Source organism: Lagopus leucura, unplaced genomic scaffold, assembly GCF_019238085.1.
Source record: "Lagopus leucura isolate 7727_CA_CO unplaced genomic scaffold, USGS_WTPT01 Super-Scaffold_73, whole genome shotgun sequence".
Classification (NCBI taxonomy): Eukaryota; Metazoa; Chordata; class Aves; order Galliformes; family Phasianidae; genus Lagopus; species Lagopus leucura.
The window spans coordinates 45,852,005-45,878,548 of record NW_024962252.1 but is presented as its reverse complement, the minus strand read 5'-3'; the positions used below and the strand labels follow the sequence as shown (position 1 = coordinate 45,878,548).

General features: G+C 36.7%; 1 protein-coding gene across 7 annotated transcripts in view; it reads right to left on the bottom strand.

Annotated features, from left to right (window-relative positions):
* Window positions 1–26,544, bottom strand: part of LAMA2 (laminin subunit alpha 2) — a 320,859-nt gene that overhangs the window by 6,086 nt on the left and 288,229 nt on the right. For 4 of the 7 annotated variants that reach the window (XM_042877434.1, XM_042877442.1, XM_042877467.1 and 1 more), the window contains 13 exons: window positions 26,395–26,519; window positions 24,354–24,516; window positions 22,207–22,351; window positions 20,163–20,301; window positions 18,357–18,368; window positions 15,920–16,040; window positions 14,282–14,500; window positions 12,557–12,705; window positions 9,357–9,533; window positions 8,338–8,551; window positions 6,163–6,222; window positions 3,576–3,688; window positions 2,028–2,217 (listed from right to left, as the gene is read on the bottom strand). In XM_042877434.1, coding sequence (XP_042733368.1) covers window positions 2,028–2,217; window positions 3,576–3,688; window positions 6,163–6,222; window positions 8,338–8,551; window positions 9,357–9,533; window positions 12,557–12,705; window positions 14,282–14,500; window positions 15,920–16,040; window positions 18,357–18,368; window positions 20,163–20,301; window positions 22,207–22,351; window positions 24,354–24,516; window positions 26,395–26,519 — 1,827 coding nt within the window. The remainder of the gene's footprint in view (window positions 1–2,027; window positions 2,218–3,575; window positions 3,689–6,162; window positions 6,223–8,337; window positions 8,552–9,356; window positions 9,534–12,556; window positions 12,706–14,281; window positions 14,501–15,919; window positions 16,041–18,356; window positions 18,369–20,162; window positions 20,302–22,206; window positions 22,352–24,353; window positions 24,517–26,394; window positions 26,520–26,544) is intronic. The other 3 variants (XM_042877450.1, XM_042877484.1, XM_042877458.1) reach the window with 2 other exon arrangements.

Genomic DNA, 26,544 nt, shown 5'->3' with positions numbered 1-26,544 from the left:
CGGCCTCTTCTCTCGTGTCATTAGTGATAGGACCAGGGGGAATGGTTTCAAGCTACGGCAGAGGAGATTCAGGCTGGACATGAGGAAGTATTACTTTTCAGAAAGGGTGGTCAGGCACTGGAATGGACTGCCCAGGGAGGTGGTGGAATCACCGACCCTGGGGGTGTTCAAGGAAAGACTGGATGTTGTGTTGAGGGACATGGTTTAGTAGGAGCTATTGGGAATAGGTGAACGGTTGGACTGGGTGATCTTTTAGGTCTTTTCCAACCTTGGTGATTCTATGAATATTATTTATTAGAATTACTGAAAAGATGTGGGAGTCCTTTTGAAAGCGACATTACTGCTATCATAGGAACACTACAATATTCTTTTTCCTAGAATCAGATAGTAATGTTAAGTACTAAAAATAGCAAATGTTGAATGATTAAAGCATGTGTTGCAAAGTTTTGTTATGGTATGGTCAGGGTATTACTGACATTGTGATTCCTTTAGTTTGAGTGTACCTCACATCACAGTTCAGGCTGGAGTAGTGCCAGCTGTGTTTGTAAGGCTTCTGTTCAGAGAATTGGGCTGTGGTTGTGAATTGCATTGAAGACATGCAGATGCTGCAAAGCTGATGAGGTTCTGTCCAAAAACAGTAAACCTGATGGAAACCTTTCATCTTAAACTAATTGAAAGATTTTTTTTTTTTCCTGCTTTCTTAAAGACAATGCGTGATCTTTTATTAAAGAGAGATTGTCTTTCTCTTAGCTCTCCAAAATGTATTTTCTTTTGCTTTTTGGGAATTCTGAATTTAGATTGGCCTCTATTCTTTCCTATAAAGTGGCGTTTACTACAAGGGTTCATCTTTCACGGAGTGTCAAATTGCATGCCCAATGAGGATAGCCTTGCATTAAGAAATAGATATTCCAGTTAATATATTTAGAATATAGAGAAAACAAGGCTAAAAGTGCAAAACACACTTGTTCTGTATTTATAGAAGGTCATAGCAAAAAGGAGTATTAGTTCACTGCCAGAATTCTAAGGCAGTAGGTAAAACTCATGAAATAACGACTACAACATTCTTTTTTTTTCCCTTATGAAACTACCTTGTATCTAGAGTGTTTGCTAGCATCAAAAAGGTCCTGAATAAAAATCCAATGAAAATAAAATTCCTATGGTATTCCAGCTGAGAATGAAGCAGAGAAGGGCCAAGGATGGCTACAAAAAGGGTGTGGTATGACCGAATCAAGCTCTTACCCAAATACAATTAGATTTACTTGTTTGGTAATAGAGTTGTGGATAGTGATGATGTCAACATCAGTTTCAAAATGTAATAACTATTATTGCATATAACTGGAATACAGTTACCTGTTTTCTTTTCTTCTGTGTCTTTATTGTTGCCTTCAAGCTTTTATTTTACCTAATAAGTATATATGCATCTGTTGTCCTTGGCCCAATAAATACTGAATATCATGGTTCCTTCCCTTACCACCAGAAAGCCAGTTGTGGCATATATTGATAAATGATTCCCCTCATAAATTTACAAACCAGGCTGTCAAATACACCCATGAATATAAAATGTATTCTCTAATGAACTGAATTAATGTTGCATGTTGAATTTTATTTTTTTTTTTTTTGTTCTTAGCACTGTGTCTGAACAGTGATATCATCAACATTTTAACAGCTGGCTTTAAAGGTGTATTCAAACACGATAAGCTGATGCTCACTGGAGTCCTGTTAGGAGGAAGGAACATTTCTGAAGCTCCTTACAATAGCTGGGACATATTCCAAATATGTCCTGTAGCATACATTTCTTGGAGGAGAAATTTCAAAGATCAACACTAATATTTTTTTGATAGGTAAGCAGTACATGCTCTCATAACATTATGCCTTAATGCATACATTCTGCAGAACACAGAAATGTCTAATTGAAGGCTTAGCTTGTTTAGACTACATTTCTGCAAATATCTTAGAGCAAAACAAAGCTCTCAGCTTTGTTTTTCCTTAAGATATAGGGAGTAATTTAGCATTAGAGACTGTAATACCTTGTGCCACTGGCCATCATTTATTTTATTGGGAATCATTGTGTTGGTGTCTCCACTCCCCAGATCATAACTGAAGTAAGGCAGTCCATTCTTTATCTGAACAGTAGCAAAATCAGCATGGTTGATGCGGGCCATATAAAACAGCAAGCCAGAGTCAGCCATTGTTCGGACTTCAAATTCAATTGTAAGTCTGGAAATCAAACGAGATAAAGAGATAGGAGAGTCAAAGTGAATGTTATTTAGAGTTGTGCAGTAGAGAAAATATCTCTTTGCATTCGTCTAACAAAACTTTACAGCTCGTAAAAATGAGTTTACAAGCGCAACTTACTTGTCCATTGGGGGTTAGGCAAAATAATTTGGTCACGTGTATGTTGCATTTCACATACATCTGATCCTTGACACGTGAGTGTTCATTAGCCCTATTACTGTGGAAATACAGAAGTGCAACTGTGGCGTAGAATTTGGGGATTCAGTTTCTCCACTGCAGCTGTCATTGCTGGAAAATCCCAGCATTTGTAAAATTCCAGCGGCGGTACCCATCATTCAGACACGTAATGTTCACAGAGAGGAGAAGGCCCTAGGGACATTCAGCAAATGCTGAGTGTCTAATGAGTCCTACTGCCTGAAGACAGGTTACAGAACTTTTAAAGAGGCAGAGAGAAGACTTTACAGTTGGAATATTAAGCACTAATTACCTGAAAGTAGTTGATCATATAAATATCTAAAATCATTGCATGAAATGGGTCAGGCCTGGATTCTGATTTGAAAAGATATTTGAGGACCATAAGATTATATTTTTCTCTTAATTGTTTTCCTAGTTTTCTAAAACTAGTATAAGTAAAATATACAGTACAGTCTCTCTACAGGTAACAAGTAAGTGGGAGGCTGGTGGACTTGTAAATTAGTACAGCAGTAAAAATGCCCACTGGTGCAATACAGTGTATTTCTTAATAATGTGTCTTCACAGAAAAAGTGAACAATTAACAAGTTATAGCTTCCCAAACCTGCTGAAAACATCTGCATTTTTAGAAAAAGCTCTTGGAACTCCTTTGTATGTCAATATGGATGGGAGGGGAAATGTAGCTGCACATTAGGAGGTCAGTGTCATTTTGTCTGTTTACTGTCCAAGCCTAATCTTACCTACTGCAAGAAAGCGAATATAAGGTTGTTTTATTGCAAGAAATTAAGTTACTGAGCCAAGAAACTTCTTTCTAAAAAGTGATCTATGAACTCAATCGCATCACTTGGTTAAATTCTGTTCTGCTTTTTTTTGTTTCTTTTTTTTCCAAAGTCAGTTTAGGATCTGCATGTGCCCGAAAATTTACAAAAAATTAAAATGTTTTTGTGAGGGCTACTGAGATGGGCAGTTCATTGCCTGGATTTTACATTTTAATGCTACTTATGTTTTTACAATGGAAGGAATTAGACATGGAATATGGTCATTTTTAGATTATGCCCATAACTGTGGGAGAAGTTTTTGTGACTCACTTATAAGTGGCATTTTATTTTCATGTTATTTCATCAAAATTCATTACCAAAATAACATACCTGTTTTTCACTTTGGTGTCATCAAATGCTACAGCAATATGGCTGTTCCTTGAAAGACCAAATTGCTTGCCACCTTCCAAAATGCTTGGTTCTGTGTCGGCAGCACAGGAATCCTGAAAAATATACAACGGTCATGAAAACTTTGTATTTTGTATCTTACCTGTGTACAGGATGGAAGTCTTCCAACAGCTCAGGAATCAGAATATTTCTTCTAGTCTAGACACTAGCCCTGCACTTGTCTGGTGTGTTGATGTCTCCCCAGGCTAGCTGAAGTTATAAAGCAGTATGACAGGAACTTGCTTTAAAAGCAGAGCTCATTAAGTTGGTTGTAAAAGCAAATAAAAGTGATATATTAGCATTGCTGCTTTTATGCCATCAGTGGGTATTTACAAGATTCTTAAGTGATTTCAAGGCAGCTCAGTGTACTCCTCTCTCATATAACTGAGTTTTACACCATAGGATCCATCTTACAGAAATGAGGTCAGACTTGAAATTTAAGGAGACGCTATCCTGTCAACTTCCAGTTAACTTAAAAATAATGAGCTAAAAGTATCTACAGATCTTGCATCTGTCAATGAGCCTTCACTTTTTCATATATATATACAATATTTATATATTTTTTACGATTTTTTTTTTGTTTAATATGTTGATGTTTCCTCTGTTGTGGTTAAAAGGCTTGCACCAATGGTAAGGGAAGCAATTAATTGATTTATAGAAGGTAACAACTTCTTAAACTTCTTGAATCATTTAATGCAGACACTACCTGGCATGTAAATGAAGAACTCCCACCCTGCCCGCTTTACTTTTATTAAATTTAGAGTGATACAACAACAGCAGGTAAAACACCTCTGCCAGTATAATTTCCCCTTTTTAATATCATTGGGTCTTTAAATCTATGGCCCTGAAGCTCTAGGGTGCAGCTGCCTGGGGCAAGGAGAGACCATGGTAATTACCAGCTCCTACTCATGCCTAGTTTTTGCCTCCCACTGAGAGTATTGTGAAGAAACTGCTTAGAAGATCTAACGCAAGGACAACAATACTACAGGGAAAAAAACAAATGTTGATAGCTGCAAGTTCTGTTTTTAAGCGTTGTGCCTGATATCATTTGGAGTTGCTGGCAGTCTCTTATTTGAGCCCAACTCAGCAGGGACCTGCAAATCACAGAGTGCGGTGCTTTACTGACAAAGAACTCTTTCTGTGAAACATTTGGGAAATGTCATGAGTGACTCATCAGGCACTGAGATTTCAGCTGCAAAGAGGAAATTTCTTTCTCCCTTTCAGTCAGGTTTTCAGTGCTGTTGTATTTTTTGCTTTACACGTCATAAAGACCTTCACAGCAGTGCAGAGAACTTCTAAAATTAATTTTCCTCAATTAATGCTCTGTAGAGTAGAACACCATACATCATGACACATCAATGTGCAAGGAATGGGGGGAAAAAAACAACAAAACAAACAAACAAACAAGGAAAATTCAACAGGTCCGAAGAGAGTTATGAATGTGTGATAACAAACTTCCAATGAGCATCAAACAGAAAAATGAACTGTATTCCAGAAGTGCTGGGTAGAATTGAAAATTGTTTAATTATTTTAATATTTATGAGTTTGTCTTTTAGCTTAATAGCTACATCAGTAATAGATCATGTATGTATCAGTCTCTATCTGTACATAGTACCTTCTGTAGCATTTGGGCTTGTTAAAAGCTGGAGATAGGGACTAGATGCTGGTACTAGAATAACAGGAAAGAATAGAAAAATAAACTAATACATACTTTCCTGTGGAATACTTTTACATATTTAATGTGTATTCTGACATTCAGTTAACTCCTTGGCTGGTTTCTGTTAGTGCAGGCTCTGGCCCAGACTCTGTAGCTGCTCCCCTGCAGCAAAAGCTGCAGTTTTTCTGCATCTCAGAAGGAGGACTGTACAGAAACGTAAGATGTGAAGGAACATGCTGAATACACCTGCGATGGTTGGAATTGCACCAAGCATATTGCAATTTATTATGGATAAATATTGATTTAAAAAAAACCACTGTCCATTGGGTTGATGGGGAAATGTCAGTAAAAAAAAAGAAACATCAATAGAGTATGCTTGCAGGTTTAATTTAGGTTTTATTTAGAAGGTTTTATTTAGAAGCTTATTTCTGCTTTCATTTTAGCTAAGGACAGCCAGCTTTAAAGCCTCCACGAGACTGCCAAGTTAGCATAGATTATTGGCCTATATTAAAATATTCTGGCTTTGTTTTCTCTGTAGCAACTTTAAGGTATCCAACACTTAAAGGCTGCTCAAACATTTATTGAGGCTGCTCAATAATCTCCTATATTACCTGAGAGCCTCAAGACTGAACTCTTCAGCTGCATTTTCAGGTATCAGGTACTCAGCTGGTAAGTCAAGGAGTATGAATCACAGTGAAAATGAACAACAGATAAGCCCACTGGGGGACTGTGTCACACATTCTCTCCAACCAATGCTGTATTAGTAATCACAGAGAATGTAGAAAAAAAGGGAACACGGATGAAGCAGCACTCGCAGCTCCTTGGGTTGTGTTAATAAAGCAATGAAGTAATGCTTGGAAAAATGGAAGGTACCGTCATGAGGTCAAATGCAGGCGTAATGCTGGCACTCTTCATTTCAGCGGCAAGCGAGTCCTGAGAAGCAGTGAATAACATGAGGCAGAAGCAGCGATTACCCAAGCACTGGTCTCAGCTGAGAAACATTTTGGCACTTGCAGGAAGCAGCAACAGCAGAGTAGTGACCAATGTATTTCACAATTCTTGTACTTCTAGATCATATTGCCTTTAGTACAGGTATGAAACTTTTTTGTTTGTTTGGGATTTAGCTCCCACTCTCTGCGAAAATACACAGTGGAGATTTAAAGAACCTCTAAAAGGTCTTAAATAAAGCAGATAGGTCATTTAAGCCTCTTAAATGGAAATTATTTTTTTCTGCTGTGTATTCTACATATACAGTATTTTTAAACTGGGCTTCTAAGTGTAATTGTCTCATTATTAAACCTTAGTTAATTATTATGTTGCAATATTTCCTAAAAAAATACTCTGGAAAACTTAAACAAGTGTAAAAAAATAGTCCAGAAGCTTGCATTATTTAATGTAGTTTCAGATCTTTGAAACACTAGGACTGTCTTGTTTTTCCAAGTGAGAAAGTGAAATAATAGTGTTTTATTTGGATTTTTATTCTGAACACCATTTCAAGTTATCACAGTTCTAGATACTTTATACAAAACTCACCTAGTTAAACCACTAGAAACTATTTCCATTTTAACAAAGAGATAATACTCCAGTTCTCTCTCTCAAATATTTCACGCTGTTTTGACTGCACTCTTCTAGAACAGTGATCATTAAGACTGGCTAACCCTTTTTACCTTGTCACTGCATGGTTCCTTATCTTTGTACGGTAACCTCACTATGCTGTGTATTTGCTGACTTTTAACTGCAAACAAAGATGCATCAGAGCCCTTGTATTACAACAACTCCACCTCGTGGGAGTTAATCAAAATGCTGTCCTGAAGCATGAAAAGGACAGTATATACAATTCTGGGCCTAAGAGCTAGGTATAAGTACAATGGAATCACAGAATTGTTTGAGCTGGAAGAGACTTTCCAGATACACACATGGTTGCATGTGTTTTGGTGTCTGACAAGTCCTAAATAAAACCACGCTGTGTGTGTATTTGGCTAATTATGTGGCCATGAATCTCAAACATAAATTAACGGTTTTTGACATAAGTTTGTACCATTAATTCGGTAGAAAAACATTGCTAGATATCCTACTTGTTTTCAGGAAAACCACCTATGAATTCTGAAAATGAGGCAGGTAAAATGGAATGAGAATTCAAGTTCATTTCTCTCTTGCTGACAGAATTACAACCTGATCAATCCCGACTTTCAGCTGGTTTAGGAGCTCCTTCACAAATAGTTAAAAAAGCCCATCAGAGAAACTACCCAATTTACTAACTTGGTTGTACCTGTGTGTGTGTGTGTACATACCACACAAACTAAACTTATACACTGTATAAACCTATGGTTTGTATGGTTATATAACAAAATGCAAATAGCTTTTCTCCCACAGGGTAATTTCCCGTAGATATATTATTCATTTTAATACTTAGATATCTAAGCTTATATCTGTTTTGGACAGAAACATCATCAACTTGTAAAAGATGTGCAACAGAAGTTTCTTAAATGTCACTGCATAAGGATTCTGTTATTTAGCTTCTTAAGATCTCTGGCAACCACTATGGAGCTTGATTTAGTGTTGACTGGGGTTTTGGTTGTAAAGTCCCAGGACAAAATTTATAAAATAGTGGTGGAAGAATTGCCATATAAAACACCTTCAGTTTACCTGTTTCTTCAATCCTGTCACTGAATTGGCTGTTATCACATGCTTCAGAGAGCAGCATAAGAAATGTTATAATGACAGGGATTTCCCACAGGAAAATTTCCTTTCCAATTCTGATCAGGTATTGATGGATTTACATCCTGGTGAATGTTCAGAGCTAAGTATGGAAGCCAAATGAAATTCTTGTTGCTACATCCTTCTTTAAAATACTGTTAAGACAGTCCAAGCAAATATCATCAAATGGATTTCCATTATCCACACATTTTGCTGACAAGGTGTTCCCTATATGGCATCTTGCTGAATTGTTAATATTTTTTGACAAATTATTCTTGATGGCTCATTTTTCATTTTTGCCTCATAAGAAAAACTTTCAAACTTCAACTAGGTGAAGTAATCTACACTTACGAGTGGGGAAGATATAGATGTTGGAGGAGGTGGAGAGCCTCTAGCAGGAGGTGTCTCTGTTGTTTCTTTCTCTCCAGCTGGCTGAGGTTGGATCAGGACTGTTGAATGAATTGGTTTATCTTCTTCCTCTGGTGGCCTGGCCTCTGGTTCCAGAGAGAGACACCGGCCAATATCTGCATTTTCAAAGGTCACATGTTGAGCGAAGTCCATGGGGCTGAGAATACATGAAGAAATCAAGGTTTGCTATTAGTTTTTCCACTATTTTACCACCTATTTTTATCAAATAGCTATACACTGCAGTTTGTTTCCATTTCACAGGACACAACTGCCAGGATTAAACCATCTGGTTTAATTTCTGAGGTAAGGCACTTAAATTAGAAGGGATAGTCATCACTTGCCTTCCTGCCTACAGTTAGCACAGGGGCATGCATGCTCACTGGCAAGTTCTGTTGGCCTAGGAAGGCTGAATCACATGGCAGAGTGGACCTTCTCTCTCTGATGGAGTGTGGACTGATGAGATTCTAATTTAAGTTCTTGATCTATGTTAAAGTTATATAAAAGAAAAAAATGGAGAAAAATGGACCTGCAGTACAGGTTTTATTTTATTCAATGTCCTCTTTCTTTTTACTTAAATATTCCTTCCAGATTATTGTAGCAAGTACTTTCCACAAAGTAAAATAATTTCTTCAGTATTTCTTAGAATTTGGATGCTCTTGGAGATCAGCCTCACTTACATAAAATAAAATGTTGGACTCCATAAATACCTATCATTGAGGTAAGCCTTACTGTAGTGTTACTGTTGAATCTTTCAGGTCCATTTTATGGTTAAACAGGTAAGCACTATATAGCCTGTAAGAGAGTTCATTAATTGTGCATCCTATCACAGACAAAAATGCAAGGTCATATTAAGGAATCAGAACATGTTATAGAACTTGTTGTTATGATTTGCTGCAACAGTGAGGCTTTTTTCGGTAGCCAAGGCATTTAAACAAACATTTGTTGGCATTAGTGCAACTTACATGGCATTAATGACAAGATTCCATATACAGCCCTCAAATGGTGGTATGTTTCTGAGAGGTGCAGTGTGAAACTGAGAAGAAGTACCCCCGACGAAGAGTTTCCTAACAGAGATGGGCTGGTCTGTTGGCAGTCTCTGAGACTGGACTTTGTCTTCATCTACTTGAACAATGAACATCCTGTGGGGGGGAAAAAAATCCAAACATTTAAAAGCAAAAAACACATATTCTGGTTATCACTTGTATTGGCTTCACCATTTTGCATGCTCTATTTGTTCCTGCAGCAGCTATTGCACTGAATGAACCCAAATGCTACAATTAGCGATTTACACTAAATGAATATTAACCCTTTAGGAGGTTTCCAGTTACTGCTGTGCTTCCTTGGTAGATCTCCAACAGAGCTTGGCAAAATGGTGCTGTGGAGATGCAGTAACATCAGCCTCTGGATGAACAGTAAGAAGTGGCTTGTAGTGTGACAGCAGTGAATGGCAGGAACCAAGCCTGCTGTACTGTGATGCTACGCAGTCATACTGTGCTCAGTGGGATGGGAACAGCAGGGGGTTGCTTTTCATGCGGCTCCTTGTTTCTTGGTTTGTACAAGCTATTATATTCTTGCAGGGGGGCAAACAGCAGACTGCTCTGATTGCAGGAATTAACTGCAGATAAGCACTGTATGCTTCCTAGAAGATCTGTTGTTTTTCAAATTTCTTTTTTCCAAGGGAGATGGCAGAGCAGAATGTTCGATTCTTCATCACACACTGATGCAAGTGCTATAATTCACTCGTGGGTACAACATAGGCTACAAGTTAAAGGCAAAGCTGTCCCACAGAATACACTGCCAAGGGCCTAAAGAAGATAAACTGTAGGCTTCTGAAATCACAGTATCACTGGCTGATCTAGCAGAGCCAAGAAATGGGGAAAAATGAACAAACAAAATATATAAACATGAAGGTATGTATCACATTTACAAAGAAACATGTTGAAGGGGAAAGAAAATGAAAGAGTAGTTTTCCAAGCCATAGGTTGCATACTCTGGAAAAGCAGTATTAACATAAGTTCTGTGGAACCAACCTATAAAATAAGGTAAAGCACTGAGAGTAAAAAAAAAAAAAAAAAAAAAAAAAAATTAACTGCTGTCTTTGAGGCCATTTGCTATTGAAAGATGGAACAATTTTTGAAGAGAATCTAGCTAAAGATGAGCGGAGTCATGAAGGTTGGATAATAACTTCAGTATGTTTGAATGTGAATATAAAATGTTATTTTACATAATTTCTTTATACTGTAGAATTATATTTAATTACTAATGTTGGATAGCAAAGGAGTATTGAAAATGTTGACTGAAATGAGATCCATTTTCATACGTAAAATACTTGACTTCATTATTTAGGCAAGTCCTACACAGAACTGGATAGTTATTCAAGTACCTGAATTAAATAACTGACATACAGCATGAAAGCGTTTCAATTTTCTGATAAATGCTTGTGTGTTCGTTTGGTATGGAAAACAGTAGAGTCAGAAAGTTGTATATTTTACAGAGGATTGGAGGAAGTGCATATTAAGTGTTTTGAGGGATCTGAGGAATCTCTAGGATTTCCGCCAGATCCCTCAGCAATAGAAAGGGAAAGGTTTATCTAGGGTCAATAACTTAGGTTCTGTGAAATGTCCCAGGGAGGACTTTTCTCCCCAATGGCTTCAGAGGAAGAATAGGGAAACAAGCCTGTCAGATCTTGAGTTATTCTTTGTGCTGCTGGATGGATAGTGATTGTTGACATCTTTGTCAGCTTACATACATTTTATCTTATCTTTAACCATTACCATAGTAAACATTTTGGCACCAAGTGGAACCATACAATAATGTGCATTAGTTGTCAAACAGTATCCTATAATTACTTTAGAAGAGAAATCAAATAGTTTATAATTACATGGGCAATTAGCTGTCTGGACGGTTTTCAAATGACATCCCTCATATTTAATCAAATAGAGCTTGTGTTCACAGGGAGGAGGGTGCTAGTCTTAATTGATGTCTTTTCCCTCCATTTCAGCCTATAGAAACTTGTAAAGTTCAGACAAATTGTGTTGTAACAGAGCTACTTAAAAAAAAAATAAAAAAAAAAAAAAAAAAAAAAAAAGCCTTGATCATTCATCTAACAAGCATCATCACTGAGTGGTATTGTGTAGCAAATATGTCTTGATGTACTCTTACAGGTCAAGCTACTGTACTTACTATAGCACTGCTGGAAAGGATTATCTTTGTTGTTGAGAGCTTATTATTATCGTTACTGGATAACTGTGTTCTGTCACAGCAGCACGTAGTGTTTTGCCTAATGCAACTGTACATTTCTAATTTTTTCTCCGAAGGAATTTGCAGTTTTATTATTTATGAGATTTAATAATACAAAAGAAATTGAGATTAAAAAAATCATACTGACAAAAAAAAAAAAAGCAGGTTAGAGAGAGGATAGAGGTTACGGAAGGGCACCTGGGGACTAGAGAAACCAAACCTGTTGCTCAAGGAGGCCATGGTTTTACCAGGCATAGAGTGAAACCTAGCATTCAGTATGTTTGAGTAAGTCTCTTCAATTACATCTACCATGTTTTGTAACATGCTGGCTGTTACATTGCCTTTCTAATTTCTTTTTAACAAAGCAAGAAAGAACAATGTAGTACACAGTGCTCTAATCCATTGGAGGTTGGTACAGTAAATGGCCACTGCAGCAAACTGCTTGGAGCAAGGGTAATGTCAGGCCATAAATAACACTTGCTACTTCAGTACCACTGTTTCTAATTGCTTCCTGAGTGATGAAGTAATAACAAGCATTTCTTATAACAGCTGAGAAAGGATAAAGGAAGCTAAAGTGAAATTCTGTTTGAAACAAAAAGGTCTGAAAAGGTGTGCAATGGCTTTCCAGCAATAAAAAACACTGCTATTAATCTCTTACTGTGCATCTTCAATGTTTTACCATATTTATCTGGACACCATTGTGTATCCAACAATACATGGCTTTTCAAAAAAGCTACAACATTGCTTTGTGGTATAAGAAGTTTCCTGTCAGTACTAAATTCTGAAAAATTTGTATAAGGAAGGAATTACACCACAGTCTTTGGCCTGGTGGAAGCATTTGGCTGGATTGCTGATGACACTGGTGCATTCATTTTGTTAAATGATGTGTGCTGCATGTTCTGTAGCACTGCCAGGTTGTTACCCTTTAGATCTTTCTATCCTCACAGAGTGTGCTCTGCCATCATGAAACTTGACAGCTTCTGGTCTGATGGTGATCCGGTGGGGATCTTGGATTCCAGTAGAGATATGCACTTCCAGTCGACCTCTGTTCAGGAACACTGCATAGTAAGCCTGCAACGGACATGTTGGTATATGAAGGTAAGTTACATTTCAAAAGAGACAATTTTATTTAGTTTTACATTACTATGTATGCTTTATTTTCTTAAGTTTGTTTTTAATTTGTTCACTATAGTCAAAGCATTGGAATTACAGTTCTGCTGCTGCTGCTGCCCCATTCAGACTCCATAGTATTTTCATAATGATGAATGAATGAGATTAGGCAATTCTGGAAAACCTCATCAGAAGTGTTAACTCTCTGCATACTTATTTGCAGGGTAGGAAGGAGACTCTGGACCTAAAATTATTCTGATTTTTGACGTTCCAAGGTCTGGACTTATATCTATCAAAATCTGAATAGCTTTGGTCTCAGAGTGAGTTCTGAATTGTTGGGCTGGGAAATCGCACTCACAGTTACTCTAGCAACCAATAACATGTTGTAGTGGATATCGGGGTCTAACCACCTACAGTTACTATAGCAATGTGTGTCATGCTCACTTCTGTGACCTGAAGAGCTGGATAATGATCAAGGAACCCGTGCTCTGAAGACAATGTCGTGTGAACTAGTCTTAATAAAGAATTGTCACTACAGCATATTCCTTCAGATCACTGGGGGCTCTGTCCCAAAGTAAGTATGAAGGAAAACAGTGAAATATCATTTCCTAAAAGAAAGAAGCCAAGTATTTTATCATCACTCTACTATGTCTATATATGATGTTTTTAATTAATCAAGACTTGAACAATTTCTAACATCCATCACTTTTCTACCAGTTAGCCATTTAGACTCTGCAGGTATTTTCTCTGAATAGATTAACTTTCTCCTCTTCAGAAAAAAATTATAGTGAAGATTAGTATTTTAATGGAGAAAGAAGATTGGAGCACTTCTGAATTACAGATCCCACAGTAATGATCCTAAGCACCAGGGGGCTTACACTGCGCTGCTCTTAGCCACTTGATTTTTTATTTTTTGTCTCAGTGAAAACAGAATGGTTGTTATGTGTGTCTATATGACCAGGAAGAACAGATGTTTCCAGGTATAAATAGTGCACAAGTAGTACTCAGGATGAGGACTCAAATTCTCAAATACTTAAAAAAACATACAAAAACAGCATGAGAGCATCTATACTAGATATGCTATAAACACACATGATAGAAAAACAAATCTATTGTTTAACAACAAACAATAGGTCACAGAATCATAGAATGGCCTGGGTCATGGGCAGTCACCAACCACTACTAGACTAGATCAGGCTGCCCAAAGCCACATCCAGCCTGGCCTTGAATGCCTCCAGGGATGGGGCATCCACAACCTCCTTTGGCAACCTGTTCCCATATGTCACCACTCTGAGTGGAAAATAGCTATCTTATCGTGACTCTTTATGAGAAAGGTAGGTTTTGTGGGTTTTGTTTTTTTTCAGCTGAGCTTCTATCAAATTTTCAACTAAAAAAAAAAAAGGGTAATATTACAAAGGCTTTTTTTTCTTAATTATTGAATGTAACTGAAGTATAAAATAGCAGCAGTGCCTTGGAACTAAACTGAATGGAAGAAATTCAGTACAACTGTGGGTTTTCTTTATCCTTTGCCTTGTACCTGTCCAGTCTGTCTGCGTTTTCTCTTCAAAGGGTCAGTTTTCCTTCCCGTGTTCCTGCGCTTTCTCCTGGGGGGAACAACTGTGCCACTTGAGCCAAATAAAATGATTCCAGACTCATTCTTGGTGCTGAAGGAGAGGTTGATTTCTGTGCCCACATCAAAGGAGACAGGCGGCATTTCCACAAAGCCTTGCTTTGGGAAACTGACTGTATAAATATTCTGTAGAAGAGGACAGAAAAGTTGGATTAAAAACAGTGTATGAACAAAGAGAAACATTTACTAACTAAAATTTAACTAAAACTATGGAAATATAACTAGGGTGAAGAGGTGGAAAGTAAAAAAAAAATTAAGAAATTTACTTTTCAAAATATTGTGCAAACATTATCTGTTTACATCTGCTACTTGAGAATAGTTCTTGAGTTTGTTCTTATTGAAATGCAAAGCTCTAATCTGAGTTTGGAATATCCTCCCACATTAAAAATATCTGCTCAGAGGTGTTTTGATTTTATTTTTTTGTAATATGAGTGTTTTCCATACAGTTAATACAGTAATATTTTGCTTTCAAATCAGTACCCGTGATAGCAGTATCTAATGTGAACACAAACTAGATTCTATTATTCTTCAAACTTGCTTGGAAAATACTCTCCATTACTCGATCAAAGTACTTCACTATAATTCCTTCACTAAGCAGCACTGACTTCTTGATGACCCAGGCTTGTAGATGAAGCATTTGCTGCTTATGTCCCAACTCTTTCTGATGCCACTAGCACCATTTAAAGAGTGGAGTATGTTATCAAATAATAAATTGATGCATACTCCTGAAAATTTTCTGTAATTTCTGTCAATTCTTGCACTCTACCATCTGGGTAAGACTAGCCTATGTAAACAATCGTTTTCATAACAATAATTCACCTTTTTTTTCAGTACAATAGAGTTGTTTTCATATGTAGAGATAAAAAAGCACACCAGATAAAATGATTGTTTAATTTTACTGTTCTTTGAAATCCCACAACATTTATGTAATTAATCTAGTCTTTTTGTATGCTTTAACTTGACATACCTTAAATTATCCTACACAATCGGTTTTGCATATTTAGAACATTTTAATCCTGCTATAAAATGTTTAATCCAATCAGTTTTCAAGCTCTGAAACCTCAAGGGTTTAAAAAAAAGGAAAACAACAATCACCAGATCTTTTTAAGACTCGCAGAAACAGAAGAAAATGAATACAGATATATTTATTTTTTTTGCCAAGAAATCTAAAATTGATGAAAACAAATATGAAATTCTAAAGAATTTTTTTGCTGAACTGCAATAAGTTGCTAAAGAATTTGAACTATGTGGTTGTTCACAGTTCAGCTTTACCATTGTTAAACATTTTAGAAAATCCTACATTGTGTAGATAGTTTTATCTCAGCTGTCCAAGAACAATATCCAAGAAGTAGGAATCCGGAAAACTGGCTTACATGCTAATCAAACTCATCCATCTTTCTCTTAAATATACCAGTACTGACGTTCACATTAGATCAATATATGCAACTAAACACATCTTGCAGAATTAAGATGTTTTGTCCTAAAATTAGAAACCAGAAAGCATTTATATCTATTAAGACCAAAATATATTGAAGTCCTACTAACCTCCAATGTACATCCTTTGGTTAGGCCAACAAAATCAGGACTACTCAATATATTATACGGAGTCCTCGAAATTTCTATCTCTTTGAGGCAACCTGTGTATTTCTTTAAGTTTACTTCAGGTCTAAAAAAATTCAAAAGTACAATTTATTTTCAAAACCAGACTTTAGTGAACACGTAGATACATGCAGTTTTTTGAGATGTACAGATGCTTTATTTTTGTTTTTAATTGCACACAGACAGACAAACAAATACATCTTGCTTTCTACCACCTTTCCACACATAAAATGTTTATCACTTATCAAAGGTGTAACAGAGGATTCATTGCCTTTGTCAACAGACCCTTCTTTTCTTTCTTCCTTAGTAAAGGAGTGCTGTCACATTAAGTGTTCAAGTGCAATAAGCTAAGGCAAAAATAGATGAGAGAAGCAGTATTGAAAACCATAAAAATGAGGAGAAACCTTGACTGGAACAAAGATGTTTCATTCATCTTTATGCATGCTGGATCTTAATGAAAGAAACTTTTGTAGTATACAACAGTTTTGGAGGAAGTATTTGCCAAGGTGTGAAATAAATTTCATTCAATATTTTTCATGCTTTAGGAATCTTTTATGTTCATGTGGACTGACATTAGGTTTCTTTATATTTTGAGTATCTTTCCTATGAACGCTGCTGTATACTGATTTGAAACATAGGAAACACTTGATTTTCTCAAGTAGGTAATGAAAATAAAACACTTGGGTTTGTTATAGAACCTGATTACCCATCCAAAGCATAAAACATTATTATAGAATTGCAAATTTCCAGGTTTTGACTCATCAGCTGGAAGAAATGAGAAAGCCCCTCAAAGTTGCACCAAAACTTGTATGCTTGAGTGCAAAAATCTGATCTGCAGATTGCAGGCCTGGGAAAACCAGAGAGAGACCATAATTGCTGGCAAGTTCTGAACCAGGTTTGCACAAAGAAAAGCCTTACAAAGGAGATTAAGGAAAAACAACTGTCATTTATACCATGAGACAAAGAAGCACTAGTTAATTTTGCTTACAATATTATAGTCACCCATGAGTGCTGTCAGTTTAATAGAATATCTGAATAATATGAACAGCTCAAAGAAAGAAAAATGAATTTGGAAGATTAACAAGGAGTAAAGACTGACGAGACAAAAGGAACAACTCAGCTCTCTAAAAGGGAAGAAAAATTTTAAACAATTGTTAATTCCAAAATTAAACCATTTTGCACAGATATTGTGTAGCTGCGTGTTCTGGTACTGAAAGCCATTCTTTGCATTATAGCCATCCTAGCAAGCGCAGTGTATTTTCTCGCAAACTTGCAGCCCTTATGTGACTCAAACAATCTGTCTTACTGAAATAATCCTTATTCTTCTATATTCACAATCATGTAAGTAAGTTTTGCTCATCTTTCTTTCATTTGCTGCTGTTTCCCAGCAGCAAAACCCATTTGCTGTGTCCCTGTGAACAATGCCCATACTCTCCCTGTCATTGCCATTCAGTTCTGTCCAGTTCTAGGCTGCTCTCATGCTGTCTGGTTACAGGCAGCTGCTGTAATTGCTGCTTATAATTCCTAACCCATAGGAACTCTATATCCTTTTAAACGTCTAATACTTGCTTCATGCTTTTTTAACACTTCTTTTTTATTTTGTTCCCCTCCAAAACATACAAAACAAGGCACAAGTTCATTCAGACCTCAGATTATTATCATTATTTTTTGTGCCAAATTAGTATCATTTTCAAGTGATGACAAGAAAAGATACTGGAGCATGGGAAGAAATAATCTAGCTTTCTTTGAAAGAGTGAAATTCTTGGATTGTGGTAGGGAAATTATATATTTCTAAATCAGGCCAGGAATGAAGCTGCAAGACAGAGTCAAGTTTGATTCTTCTCTGAAAACTCAAAACTAGTAGAAGCAAATTCCTGCAAACTGAAATTGCAGTAAAAATCAGGTGACATCCTCAATCATTTCCCTAGCTCTTAAACTCAGAAGTGGTAAATTTAACAAAAGTCTGCACATAGCTTTCATACCCTCCACAGTAATTAATTCACAGCCTTGGAGTGCATTGCTCCCTTGCTGACCCTAGACAATGCTGCTCTCATAAGCTAGAGATCTTAAACTTGGAAATACAGCTTGCTATAGCTTTGCCTCCAATGCATACCAGGGTAATAAACAAACACAGTTGAATTAAGCAGCTGTGTGAAGAAAATAGAAGTTATTTGTGTAGATGTGGGCACAGCATGTAACATGGCAGCGTTAAGCACTTGGAAGCAGCTTTGCTTGTTGCAGCAGGAGCAACTTGCTGAATTAACAGCCTTAGCATAACAGCTGGTATAAATACTACCCACACGCTGCTACTGCATAGCTGCTTCTGCTTTCAAGCTACACTTACTAGACATGCAAGTCATGCAAGTAATCTGATTATTATTACCTTGCTTTCATACTATGATGAGAAAGAAAGACAAAAAAAAAAATCAAAATTATGTTAATTATAACTAATAACACTTATTAACAAAGTTCAAAATATTTCAAAATGAAGCAGATATGTAAACAATATATAATGGATAATAAGATTCTATATACACTGTCAGTGTATGGTAATTAGCAAGGTTATTCTGCAAACAAATACCTGAAAATGTAGTACATCAAAAATCTTTCATAGTTAATTGCTGTATTTGGTCATGAATAAAAAGCAAATAATGTAAAAGAATTTGGCAGAACTGACACAGAATGACAATTACAAAGTTGGGGGATGCAGCATCTATTGTTCGTAGCAGTAGTCCCAGTAGACTGCCACAGTCACTTTTTCACTGTTTTTGACTCTAATTTACCATAACATCCATCTTGCACCAATGACTGATGAATTGTAGCTGTAGGCAAAATGGTTACCAAAGGTCCAAGTAATTGCTGTATGCTGATTTTCTGAGCAATCACAAAAAATTTGCCAAAATGCAATTGCTCTAGACATTTTATTATGTGCTGGTGTGATTTCACAACTACATAATGTAGTGTTAAATCTCCTGAGTAAAATAGCTTACATCTTAGTACTGCTGGATGATTTGACATCAGAGGCTAGCTGTTAATCTAATAAATTAACAAATATGTCCATTCTTTCAGTTGCAGAACAGCCTGTAGACTAATTACAACAGTTCTTGTGCAGAAGACAACTTCAAGGCTGTCATACCACGTAGCTAAAAGTGGCATAGATTAATGAGTTTGTTTCTGTGTTGCTCATCTGTTCATTGTAGCACAAAATTCTTCTGTTCCTGTCACTGCAAAACTGCTGAATATTCATTTGAAACTTAAAAACTATTTAAAAACATGTAATACTAAATTCAAGTATCTCTTATCTAGTTACTTTAGTTTAGTTTATTAAAGTTTGTCAACAATAATATGCAATTTTTAAAAAAATAAATAATGGGAATTTTATTGGAGTAAAAGTTCAGGTTCAGGCATTTAAAATGAAAAGGTGGTCATATTTAAGTCTACTTAATATTATGTATATCAAAAGGAATTTTAGGAGTTTATGTCTACAAACTTATTTCTATAAATAACATAAATTCTTTCTACAGACAATATTTTTAGATGTATTCCAAAGGAGTAGGCAGGTGCTAGAACAGGCTGCCCACAGAGGTAGTGGAGACACTATCCCTAGAGTTGTTCAAGAAATGTTTAGCTGTTGTACAGAGGGACATGGTTTAGCAGGAAATATTGGTGATAGGTGGATGGTTGGACTGGACGATCATAGTGGTCTTTTACAACTCTGGTGATTTTTTTATCTGGTGCATTTTTGTGTGGTACCTATAGCAAGCCTGTTTAACTAGAAATGTGTACTAATTTAACAGTAAATCCACAAGGAATAGTTTTGTACTCATGCACATGTTAAACACTCATGCTTAATTTTTATGCAGCTATGGAGGTGTTTCTGTATGGTTGGAGTAATAAATTCTATTCATCAATTAAGAAAATAGACTTAAAAGAAAGCCAGCTACATCATGATTCTGCACAGCATCTGAAAGCTGTTTAGCATATAAAAATCTATTTGCACTGTATTTGTGTAATGAGCTGTGAGTAGCATTGAAATGCACAAGTGATGAAGTGTTGGTCTGGCAGTATAGAGTACATTGGGAATCTACCATTTACTTACTGCAAATGTATTTGATAAATGGATACAGGTGATAGGATTACACTGCATTTACATTCCCAAAGGTGAAGAAATTGGTTTGAGTCATGTTACCTTAGGTTTCTAAGAGTCGGCAATCCACCAAAATATATTTTCTCATGCCCTTTTAAGTTGAGTCCAAAGTGGCTGCCTGTAGAGGTTGTTGCTATGGTCTCTTCTTCATTGGTGTCTATGTCTACAATTGATATGTTGGCTGGAAGAGATATAAGATTCGTTTCAAAACATCAGAAATTAAAAATGATATCTTAGCTAAAATAAATAAATAAAAAAGAATAAATAATTAGAGGATTTGCAAGAGAAGGAAGAGGTAAAGAGAGTCATATTTTGAAGTTAAGGCACTGCATTTCCCAATTTTTGTCAGTTAAATTCAGGGGGAGAGACCCACACTTTGTTTCCATAACAACCTCAAAAGCTATAGCAATTCTGTATCCTTTAGTTATTTATATTTTCCAAACCAATGTCAGTTTGGTATTTGTGTCAGTGCAATTTGGAACTAACATTTCAGGACAAAATCAAGACAGAAGAGATAATTTTATATTTAATTTGTGATTTCAATCCACAATTTGATACTTGAGCAGGATGTTTTAGAGTACAATTTTTTTTAAGGATTATCATGATATGCCCAAGAGATTTGTCATCCATCACTCTAAACCATTTTCAATGCAAAGCACTCAGTTGCTGACATGTTTAATCTCAATCTGAAGTCACAAATGGACTGTAAGATAAACTATATACAACCATTATACTTAAATGATTATTTCATCCACATTTTCAATGTGTGGATTAATACAAAATTTAAGGTTCAGTGAGAGAGACACGGCACACTGAGAAGTGATGAATAGCCTCCAAGGAAGAAGGGAACATTATCCTATAGGGATGCAAAGAAAGGGTTATTTTATTCTTTCATCCTTCCTGCTTTCCTTCTTTCTTCCATTCTTCTTTTTTTCTTTAGGCAGCTAAATGGAAGAGATTAATTCTAATCTAATCTAAGATAGTGGTGGACAGAGCCTTTAAAGAGAGAAGAAAGTTGGAATGCCAAACCAAACTACCCAGTTTTCAGGAGTAAAAGAATTGAATGGGGAATAGACTTCTCTTCTGTCTCTTATAGTAGACAGACTAAGCATAATTTTCATTTCTATACCAATAAATTCTATACAAACATATAATGTGTTTGAATGATATGAAGAAATTACAGTTGTGTGACATGGTGTTTTATCTTAATATTTTCTGAGTTAAATATGGATTAAGAGAACAATACATCTTCTAAATCTGTGGAAAATCTATAGGTGAGAGCTCCAAGTCATTCTGACAACTGGCCTGGCTCACAGGTCCACATCATCCAAGTGGCAAGAGTGAGTCTGTGTTGGAGATGTGAAGGCCAGCCTGAAAGCTGGCAATGTAGGGATCAGAGGAGAAAGACCATTTTTCAGCACCCTTTGGGACCCAGGAGATTCAGAGGGCAAGATGACTTTAGCAGTACAAAAGCACTGAGTGTGCCACATGAATTTGGCTCAGGGAAGATTTCACCAGTGCCATAAATAGATTACAACAACAACAGACTTTTGTCAGCCAGCATTTTTTGTGTCCTATCAAATGCCACCACTTCACATTTTGCATAAGTAATAGGTTAATGAGTCACTAGCAGTCTTGAAGACATTACAAGTTGCTTCCATGCAGATTTAAATATTTAAACCACTGCTTTGGGATATGCTGAGTATGAAAGGACTGTACAGCAAAAATGCTATTGCTGTCCTCACAAAAATCATGCAGGTCTTTTATTAATTTGAACATCACTGAACTGATGAAAAAGCTTCTCTATTTCTCCATTCTGAAGCTTTGTAGAATGTAATTTACACAGCTGTAAAGCAGAATTATGTGTGAAAATTAAGCTGTGTCAAAATAATATCATAAAAGGTCTTTTTGATGCTGTAGCCACTCGAGTGCATTTCATTGCACCTGTAAGCTAAGCAAAAGGAGTTGCTAAACCACTAGAATTTCATAATTTCAGCAGTTTCAGAAATATCCTCCCCCCCGATCAGATGCTTAGCTGTACAAAATAAGGAACTGGGAAACCCATATTAACACCACAGGAGCTCACCGTGCTTCTGAATTCTTGATAGAGTAAAAGACTTCCATCTGCCATCATTATGATTTTGGTTGCTGATAACAGAAGCTGTACCTGAACCCAGATCATAGCTGACTTTTATACGCCCACCGCTGAGTTCTACACTCATGAAATCCTTCTGTTAATAAAAAGGATTAGATATACATGTATATTAGATATACAAATTACAATTCTTGTTCATTTTGATAAGATGTATACGATATTAAGCAAATGCTTTTTTTTTCCTAAATGGCAGCATACAACTTTCTACAAGCTTTAAAAAAATCTATTTAGGTCTTTACTGCCCAGGACTGTAATGCATGAAAGTATGCTGCTCCCAGCAAGTCCTTTTTTCCCCCTCTTTTCCCCTTTGGATTGATGATTTAGTTGGAATTTTGCTAATTTAGCTGGATATTTTTGCTGAAATGTTGGACTAGATGATCTCCAGAGTTCCCTTCCTACCCATATAATTCCATAACTAATAATAGTGTATTTACTACAAATCTCTGCTAAATTTAAACTTGCAAGAAAACAACAGCAAAGATGGTAAAATGGGACTGTTTACCAGGGATTCCAAAGAGCCATATAGAGCTATAAATTCTTTTTCTCATAAACCACTGATAACAGTACTTAAGCCATAACTGAGATGTCTGACTGGAGCAGTGGTATACACTTTAGTATCTACAGAGAAAGAGCTGGTAGATTACAAGGAGAAAAACAAATAGCCAGGGGACTGGATAGCCTGAAAGGCATTAAGCAAGTAATAGTGGAACTAAAGCTCCGGACATGAGCATATCAGAGACATGCCAACTTTAGAAGTTTAATAATCATTTTGCTCATGGCTAGTTCCACATATGAGCGGGTATAGAGGGATTGAAAATACTTTACTACTGTGTGCTGAACACTTGTGCAAAACTGAGAAAAATGTTATGCATGTGAACACAGCCCTTTGTTCTAGATGTTTACATATACTATTTTTACATATGCTATCTGTGTACCACTAGAAAGTGCATCCTCGGTGTTTTCATATTGTGGGACCATATTTTAAGGTGTAAACTGTACCGGGCCCCCCTACTTTCCAGATACCAGTGTTTTTCCATAAGTTCAGCTAAATAATTTTTTCATAGAAAAATAACGTATATTAATTATCCAAAATAATTACACAATCTCAAATAATTACCCTAATTATACTTCTAATATGCAATTATAAAATTAATTATAACAACATAAGTACTTCATTATCATAGTGTTATATTTTAGTAAAATCCATCAGAAGAAATGAGGCAGCACCCTCCTCCTCAGTAATTCCAGCAATTCTGATGATCTTTCCCAAAATGCAGGAATCTGAAGTAACACTCGCTTGTCCTGTATTGACTGCTCCATAATTCTTCAAGACATCACTGAGGACTGCTGTTTGTAACTGACCCATATAATATGATAAGGAAAGACAGACAAAGAAAGGACTGCCTTCGAAGTCAGACTTGCAAATCGATTTAGATGAGAGATGCTGAAACCAAGTTACTCCTGTTTCCCAAGAGGATGAGGCCAGACGTTTGTATTAAAAACTTTTCCCATTATCCACACACATTTGCATAAATAAAAATCCCATGTAGCTTTCATAACTAATATTTTTGGTTTTTATTTTAGCAGTAAAGGCACCATTTGTAAACCTTATAAAAAAAAAATGCCATCACTGCCACATGCTATTTGCTGCACCACTCAGTTTCCCTTTAATACCACTTACATTAAACACAAACTTTTTCCACAGATCAGCAGGACTTCTCCCTGAGAGTTGTCTCTTCCCATATTCTCTCTCATCCTGCTACCCACCATAGTATTTTAAACAATAAAAATTATAACCATAGTTGGCAATGCTTGAAAAAGTAAACATTTAAGATAATCTAAATTCATTAATAATATCAGAAAATCTGGAGTATAACAGCTGAGTACTTAGTAACTCTCACAGGTCTGTAAGAAGGCAGTCAGCATGCACACTATAGCCTTGTCTTTGCTTGGAGATCAGGCAGCATCATACCCAGAGTGCTACACTAAATTCCTACTTGTGTTCACGATATGATGAATTAAGCCATTGCAAAGATGGCTTGAAACCTCTAAGTAGTGTGGGGGTTCATTGTTCTTACCAAGTCCTCAGTAGCAAGGTACATCAGCAGGGCATTGGATGAGAAGGTCCTGAATTTGAACATGACTGTGGAAATATTAGGGTTCCAGCGGATTGGGCGGCTCACTACAGCATAGCTGTCACCATCAAACTGGACTGTTCCTTCACCATCTGCCACCTGTGGGCTGAAAAGGGGCAATTCCAACTATTTTTCTTTGCCATGTGAAATTAAAAGGGAAAAAAACATGGAGGTGAAGAAGGAGAGCAGAGCAGGGGAGTGAGGAGATGCCTTTTGGGAGTCTTCCTGAACTTGATTTGATTTTGTATCAAACCCACATTCTGAGTGGAGCTACCAGGTCAGCTCACCAGATGTTCAGCAAGAAAGCACTACTGGGAAGAAGACGGAAAAGGAACCTGTTGAATACATCTTGTGGACTATAACTGGTCATTATACAATCCTCTTTATAAAATAACATTCTTGTAGTAAACCTTGGTTTTGTTACTGTTAGGGACTTTACACCTTCTGAAGGGCCCCAGACTGAAAACCCTGTAAACTGTGATTCTTTGCTACAAACTTTGCAAGAGGAGAAGCATCAGTCCCTCTCATTACAGAAAAGATGAGGCTGTGAGATTGTTTAACATGATTTTTATGATAGACTCTTGACCTTCTGTCACACAGATCAGATAGCTGGATGACAGCAATCTTTTGGTTTAATAACAAACAAATAGAGTCGAACAAGAGACCTACATGTGGAATACTGGCTAGGAGAATGTTTCTCACTTAACTTGGCACACATAAAAGGATGTTGAACATAGTCCTCTTGCCCTACATAACTACATTTAACAGTTAGCTTTTTCAAATAGATTTTGCAGGAGAACTGGATTCTTTCTGAAACAAGAAAACTAGGTCAAGGTAAAAGTGAGATTTTAATACAGTTTTCTACGAATTTCAAGTCTAGCCTTCTTTTTTTTTTAAATCTTCCTCCCACCTACTCTACTCCAAGCAAGGAGATCTACACTACCACTAATGAATGAGAAAATTAAATTTAGGCAGAAACACGTATAAAGTTTAGATCTCTCTACTAGGACTTGCTTGGAGCTGAGACATACACATCATCATGCTCCATAAGTTTTAACCTAAGCATCAAGGGCCTACATTTATAGTCAAGAAAATCCTCCAGCATTTCCGAAGTTCACAACTGGAATTTCCATCATTTTGAAAGGGCAAAGCCTTAGCAGACGTTTCAAACTAGGCTGCTCAATTGAATACAAGTCTACTTTTAAGTTCTCTGACTGAGTCTACAGTGACTTTGCTTAATGCAGTGAGAGCTCTACACTATATATTGGCACTGCTAAATTTGCTAAAAACCAGGAGTATCTAACAGGACAGTACTGCTTTTATGCAATATGTCATGGTAAAGGCCATAAACTGGGAAGTGAGAGACTCAGAATTATTCCTTAAATGAAAATCTATGGAATAGTCTCAGGTACATCTGTATGGGAGCTTTCAGCAGTGCTGCTTTTGATGCTGAATCATGGTACAGAAAAGTATCTCAGTGGAAAAGAGGAAGGAAATGGGTCACAACCCTTAAAGTACAAAGACACACCAGAAAGGTCCCTCTTTTTTGAGAAAGGAAACCACTTTCCCTTTTGGTGTCTCTGCTCACTACACTGGTTGCTGTGAAAGCTGCACTGATGCACCTCACTCTTCCCTGTTCTGTATGATGACCCACAACTGCAAAATCCAGTTATTATGCCAGACTTTGTCCCAGTGTGGATCTCACCATCCCTCACGTTTTCACTAACCTTGGCCACTAGCTAGGTGGAGTCTTTGCTTCATAGCACCATTACACCATTTGAACTCTGTTAATATACTTACCACTTTTTAATGCAGATTGGGTGCTTCTCTTGTTGACATAATTTCAACATAACTTCATATTTCCTACAACTCAGCTTTCTGAGTTGTCTACTGGAATTTGTTAGCTGCTGCAGAATTTCCCACTGTTTACAACAGACAACAGCATCCCACAGACAGGCTTAGAAAGGAGCAATATGTTACCTACCTGACAGCACACCCTTTGCAGTCACCTTCTATATCTCTGAAATTCCACAGTCCTATGGGTTTGCTGTCTAGGAAGGTTTCACCCATACAGCCAGTGAAAGTGGTGACTCTTACAGCATCTGATTTCTGTAAGAGAAAACACAATCACTGT